Genomic DNA, 6,860 nt, shown 5'->3' on the forward strand with positions numbered 1-6,860 from the left:
CTCTTTTAAAGGCCTCGCAATAGCACATGGCACTAACTTGGAGCACTTCATAAATATTAAAAAAAGATAAAAACATTTAATGGTGGAGGGACTTACAGGGAACAGTCACTCAAATATGCAGGGTTTGACTTTTTCCAATGCAAGTCTTTGAATTATGTAAAATTAATAATATGTGTGTCAGTCATTCAAAGTGTAAATACATCAGATTGTCTGTTGGGTGGATTAAAGTACTTTTTTTTTTCCCCCAAAAAATCTGTTACCCCTTGTCATTGTATTTTCTGGAGAGCTTGCCATCTTCTGATCAGTTGAGTTTTTCCTCTTGGTCCCTTGAAGTGGTGAGGATATTTTTTAAATCGGAGGGTGCTGTTCCACGTCCATACCCTTTACTGACTCCTTGCCTGGAAAGGCAGACCCCGCCACCAGCAATGGATGCGGAATATAGAGGAGCACATGCGTGACGCAAATTCATTGAATAGCGCTTTCTCAAAAAAGTGCCGGCGAAAAAAAACCCAAAACGCTAAATAACGGAAGGCAAGAGGATTTTTCGAATGAAATAATCGCATGGATTCGCACTTTAAATTATGTCAAAAATTAACCAATGGTTGCTATGTGATTATTATTATTATTATTATTATTATTATTATTATTATTATTATTATTAAGTTAAACCCAAAAGCTCCGTGTATATCTTTACAGTGGAATATGGCTTATTTCTAGGTAAACCAAAATCCTAAATTATCCTCTCCCCCTCTCTCTCTCTCTCTCTCCCTCTCTCTCTCCTCTCCTGTATGCCTCCAGTCTCCAGTGCAGAGTGGGTGGGGTGGGCTGGGGTGGGGTGGGGTGAGGGAGGGTGACAGGCCGGGGGGGTGTGGGTGGGGGGACATGATGAATTGCCTCCACCGGGACATCCAGCACTGCCACCGTGATGTGGGGAGAAATGGAAATTGCTCCCTTTCACCGTCATTACGTCAGCTCGGAGCGCGTGTGGGCCGCGAGACAGACCCGCACTGCGAGCGGAGTTTCTCCCACAGATTAACACGGAGGGGGGGGGGGGGGGGGGGGGGTCCGCGGATCCCTAGGGGCCCTTGGAGGGACTGCAGCGGGTCCGTAGGCAAATTATTATTGTTTGTTTTTTGTTTCACAGTTATATATCTGTATATATATATATATATATATATGTATATCTTTTTTTTTCTCCATAAAAATGTTTATCCTCAACCTGACTTAATGATGGTGAACGGGGCGTCGACATCAAAATAACTAGTTTGGGGACCTCTGGACGGACACGCTCCGGGGTCGACATCTCGTCCATAACGGCCCTGAATTTTTTTTCTTTTATTATATATTTTTTTTTTTATGAAGACTTCCAAAAGCATTTTTGCGATGGGAATATCCGAGGGCAAAGTCAAGCAGGTTCCTCAACAGCGGATGGAAAGGAGGTCTGCGTGGCGCGCGGCTCGTGGGTCCCGATCGCTGTGCGGGGCCAATGCCTCCCACACTGAAAACAAATGAGTCATGGGACCAACTTGGAGGGGGAAAAAAAAAACCCCACAAATTTATAGAATGTATTATTTATTTTTTTTTCTAAGGGTGCACGTTTTAAATTCTGATTTTAATATTTATGTATGTATAACGTCAACAAATGACAGCGTGTTTTAATTGATCCAATGAGTGCAATCAATAATTATTGAATTGATTTCCCTCTCTATACTCGGGAACGGAATCAGAGTCTTGCATTAACGCGAGATAACTTCTTTCCACGTTGTAGCTCAGTGTAAATTCAGATTTCTTCTCGGATGGGGAAGCAACCCGGTGATATCCCGTGTGTTGATTTGGAAACTCCTGCCGTGGATTTTTCTTGTGTCGTTGCCTTTTAAAATGTATGGTCTACCTTGAAGCTCTACTCGCCTGTACTCGCATAATAACTAATAAGATGTGTTTTTTTAAGAGGACAAAAATCGATTTCTTTCCAGACATTTAAAAAAAATGCTTTATTGCGCGTATTTATCTGTAATTAAGAATTTTAAAACACTATTAGGGCCAATTGAGCTTCGGCCTCGGCGCTGTCAGCCTATATTCACCCAAAGCGCTTCAAGACGGACCGTGGCGTTAGAAATGATCTTAAAATAAGAATATTTCACTGCCCCGTATAATGCAAGATTTCTTTCTCGATGTTGAAATCGTCATAAACACAGCTGCCCCAGGAGTCGATAAGAGTATGGAATTCAATTAAAGTTGTACGTCTATCATATAGGTCCACAGACCTCTATTTAGACTACTCCGACCCATTTGAATTATTGATATCAAATAGATCGCTTTGGCAATTAGTTTCACGTGAACTTTTCAAGTAAAGCACATTTAAAGTAAATTATAATTGTTATTTTACGCTTTACTCTCTCTCTCTCTCTCACACACACACACACACACACACACACACACACACACACACACACATATTTATATATATATATATATATATATATATATATAAACATATAAATACATATATACATATACATACATGTGTATGTGTATGTATGTATGTATGTATGTATGTAGGACAATAACAATTATTAAGCGTTTTAACCTGTTGGGCTGGGAATTAACAGGCAATATTCAGTCGCTCAACTTCCTTATTTATAGAGAATTTCAAACCCTGTGCAGCTCACCGCCCCTCCTCCCACACACACACACTCACACACACAAACACCATTCAATTCAATTTAGTTAAATGCATTTACTAGAACCCTGATACTTGAACTAAAATAGATGTTTAACCAGTATTATGTAGCTTGTACGACGTTTATAAATTGCACAGCACTTTATAATAAATAAAGCTGCAATATTGTAAAAATGAATATGACGCTCAAACTTGAAATATGTTGAATTTGGAAATGGTTAGAATATTTACGTGCGCATAAATGTAACGCTGGTCCTAAAAAAATAAAGAGGAAAATGCCAATGATTTCTAAATTTAACAATTGAACAAACAAATAACCAATAAACTCTTCATTTAAACAGAAATGACGCAGGCGGAGATATGGAACAGAATCGTTTCTTATTTTTTCCCAGAATACATACAAAAAAATACCAATTCTCTCTCCATGGTATACACCTGAAAAATAACGCAATTTCAAATTAAAGTGGACAGTTTGGAATTTAAGAAACAAACATGCATGTAAATTATTTTCCTCCTCGATGGGACATTAAATAAGAACAGTACAATCATAGCAATTGCAAATCAATATAGAAATAAAAGAACCCTACTTTATTAGTACTCTAAAACATGTGTGTTTTCACATTTTTACCTATAGAGTTCAATTTAAACGTAATGCACTTTTTTGAGTTGCTCAAATATGCTCCATTTGCAGCTATTACGGTCTGCTTTAAGCCGACATAAATAAATACAGTTGAGTCCACGGATCCCGTCCATTATAAAAGTCTTTATATTTTGCATTCTTAGTACTATAAACTCTTTTAAAAGTCTTTTTTTTTTGTTATTTGTCCTCACTGGTATCCAAGCGCGGATGCTGTGGTGAGTCTCTGGCCGTACAGTGCGTAAGGGGAGTAGTAAGGGCCGGTTGCAGCCGGTACCGGCACCGGGGCCCCGGGGGGCAGGGGGCTTTTAGAGTACGGATGGTAGCGGCTGCTGAGTCCTAACGCGTGGTGGGGGCTCCGGAGCGCCAGGGTCCCGGGGCTCCCGGGGGGCCCGGACGGGGGCATGTGCATGTGGCAGGCCATGGCCGCTGCCGCAGCGGCGCTGGCGAGGGACGAAGAGCCGGGGTAACCGGAGATCAACTTGTCGGCCCCGGTGAACGCGGTGTGTGTCCTCAGGTGGTTCAGCAGCTCCTCCGAGGAGGAGAACCGCTTGTCGCAAGGCCCGTTCGCGGACACCCAGTTGCAAACGTGCGGCAGCGGGTCGTTGGGCAGCATGAACCCGTAGGGGTACAGCGGGTGTCCGCTGAAGGACGGAGTCGTTGCGTGCACGCCGTGGAGTGGGTGGCTCTGGTACATGAGCGGGTAGCCGGCTTTGAGGGCGTTGGCGGCGGCCACGGCCGCAGAGTCGTGCGTGCAGGACGCACCGGCCGCGCCCGCTAGGTGGCTGGCACAGTGGTAGCTGAGGCAGTAAGGGTCCCTGCACAAGCTGGCCGACATGATGGACGGAGGGGAGGCCCCTGCCAGGGGACTGGAGCCCGCTTTGCTGCAGCCCAGCGAGTTGGCCAGCTGGGCGTTCACCAGACTCCCTCCGTGGGGCAAGAAGTGCTGGGGGTATCCGGCGTAGGCCCCGGCCAGGCTCCCTGGGTAGGGCATACCGGCGGGGGGCAAGGGGAAAACCGTCTGCCCCGGTTTGTACGGAGAAACCGGCGCCACGAGTCCCGACCCGAGAACTGAAGCGGAAGAAACGGAGGTCATAGAAGGGGATTCCGAGGAAGAGGAGGTTTTGGAGCCCGGCGTGGACTCCTGGTGCTGGTTCACCTCCACGTTAATCCCTCCGCAGCTGACGCTTATCCTGCTGTGGCTGGTCGTACCAGACCCGTCCGTGGTGCCACTTTTATTACAATCAGACTCCTTCTTGTCGTCCCTGTCTCCGCATTTGGCCTCGGATGGCATAGGAGAGGCGGAGGTGCTGGAGTTGGGGCTCCCTGTCCGTGGGGTGAACGGCTGGCAGGTGGCGCTCGGCACTCGGAAACCAGACTTCTCTCCGCCCGAAGACGAGTCCTTCTTATCGGAGGGCTTAGAATAAGGTTTGAAGCTAGATTTGTCATCCACGCCGATGTCGCTCAATTTCAGAGGACCCGATTTAGATTCCTTGTCGCAAGATCCGTTCTGCGTCACGGAGGACAGTTTGGAGGAGGGCGGCGGGTCCGGCTTTCCGATCTGGGAACAGGTCTGCGCCAGCAGCGCCAGCGGACTTTTCTTGGCATCGAGCTGCAAGAAGGACGAGATAGCGAGCGGTTAATAAAGTTGTGACTTTTTTTTTTTTCCCCTCCCCCGCATAACGCTCTAACAGATATAAATTCCCACCATTACAGCATGTTTTATTTCCCAAAAGCGTGCGCGTTGTCCAATTACGCACGACTCCAAAACGGCTCCACTGACGTTATTCGCCGACAACAACGCACTTATAAACATAAGAATTAGAAAATATTCCAACTCAACACCGTAGGAGGATAATACTAAAAAAAAAAAATAAAGCAGTGAAATACAATGAATCGGATCCACTTTCGCTCTCACCTCGATGGGGCTGACCGGGGTGGAGGGCAGGGGCTGCAGGTACTCTGGGTGCAGAATGTGTCCGGAGCGGGCGGTGAGCATCTTCAGAACCTGGATGGGAAGCCGCTTGGCTTGGCGCAGTGGGTCCGACGGAGGGTGGAGGAAGTGCTCGTCGGTGCTCGCGGAGCGACCGCGCTGCCAGGCTGCGCGAACGGGACTATTTCTCAGGGAGGAAGCCGAGGGCGATGTGATCATGTCCCGACGCGCAGGGAATTAGACGCGGATTCATCAGACGCATCAAGGAAATCAAACCCCCCCCCCGCCACCCCCCCGCCAAAAAAAACCCCCCAAAAAAAAGTAGAAACAAAAAAAAAAAAAAAATCAAATCTCTCGATAAAAAAAGAAAGAAAAGAGATTAAAGGCGGAAAATCGTCGAGGATGGTGTGTAATCCGTAACGCGGCCGGAGCTTGGAGGTGGTGGCGGACCCGGCGCCGCGTCTTGCAGCAGGGAGCGTCGCGTTGCGTGCGTTGCTTTTTTGGTTTCGCGTGCAGGTCCGCGCGCTCTACTGCCCGAGTGCGGAGCTTGGGAGAAGCAGCGACGTCACTTGAGGAGGGCGAATTAGCTGGAGATGAAAGCCTTTGCCGCCTTCCAATCAAACGGGACCCCGAGGTGATTGGAGGGTCAAGGGGATGTGACGTCCTCCCCCGTAAACTCCTCTGTTTTGACAGCTCGGGGGGAGGAGACAGCGCGTTATGCCTTGGGTTGCCGGGAACGCTCACCTCGTTTTTTTCTTGTTGTTTTTTTTTTTTAAATCTGTAGCTGGACTTTGGTAGGAACTGTACAAAAACGCGTTGGAATCGTTGAGCGCCTGATGTTCGGATCTTCTTGTTTTTACTTTACGCTTACTGATATTTTCTTATACGCTTTTTACACACACACACACACACACACACACATATATATATATATATATTTCTTTTTTTCTTTTTGTGTGTGTGTGTTGTTTTACGTATCAGCATTTCACAAGCTGCCTCCCATGCAGTTTGGTCGGGCGTACGACGTTGCACAAACATTGCACCTCGATAAGAAAACGCTACACGCCCATGTTTATACAGCCGGGCCGACCCCGCGGGGGCTGCGCGTTCAGTGCGTCCCACTTCATAGCCTCTTTAATTCAGCCGAAACGTTTATTTTTATTTTTATTTTTTTTTTACCTGTTTAATATACGTTTCATGTTTCCGCATGTAAACGCTCGCCCTGATTGTCCCGACACGATTAAATGAAGTCGTTAAAACAGCCTCTAACCCGCAAATTACGCGCAAGTTACGCGCGTCCACCGCCGGGAAGGTTGTTTTTTTTTTTTTTTTTTTCCTTCCCTCCCCGCTCCCGCCTACAAACATAAAACCAACTGACTCCAGCTCGAATTCCCCCGAACAGACAGGCGCTGACAGGAGCGGACCGATGCCGTGATGGAGGGATGTGGATGTCACATGTTTTCAGTATAATATACACCGCCCTTCTATTTCCATCTCCACCCCTCCGTCAACTGTCAATTCTGCTCCACCGCAATCAATCAGTTATTTGTCAGACGCTGTCAATCCGGAGCTTGATTTATGTCAGCTATTGGGGCTGATTACATGCCAGT

At 46.8% G+C, this 6,860-nt stretch overlaps 1 protein-coding gene across 1 annotated transcript; it reads right to left on the bottom strand.

The window, feature by feature from the left end:
- Positions 1-3,039: 3,039 nt before the first annotated feature.
- znf503 (zinc finger protein 503) lies at positions 3,040-5,515 on the bottom strand. The gene is made up of 2 exons (XM_080016244.1): positions 5,236-5,515; positions 3,040-4,929 (listed from the first exon to the last, which is right to left on the bottom strand). Exons 1-2 carry the CDS (start codon positions 5,467-5,469, stop codon positions 3,508-3,510), a joined length of 1,656 nt encoding a protein of 551 aa, XP_079872370.1. The 5' UTR covers positions 5,470-5,515; the 3' UTR covers positions 3,040-3,507.
- Between the last annotated feature and the right edge of the window lie 1,345 nt (positions 5,516-6,860).

Source organism: Zeus faber, assembly GCF_960531495.2.
Source record: "Zeus faber genome assembly, chromosome: 16".
NCBI classification, from domain to species: domain Eukaryota; kingdom Metazoa; phylum Chordata; class Actinopteri; order Zeiformes; family Zeidae; genus Zeus; species Zeus faber.

Excerpts from the sequence above, each read along its gene's own strand:
- znf503 (XM_080016244.1), bottom strand. The coding sequence starts at position 5,469 with ATGATCACATCGCCCTCGGCTTCCTCCCTGAGAAATAGTCCCGTTCGC. Across the intron at positions 4,930-5,235 it reads CCCCGGTCAGCCCCATCGAG|CTCGATGCCAAGAAAAGTCC; the intron begins GTGAGAGCGAAA and ends TCCTTCTTGCAG.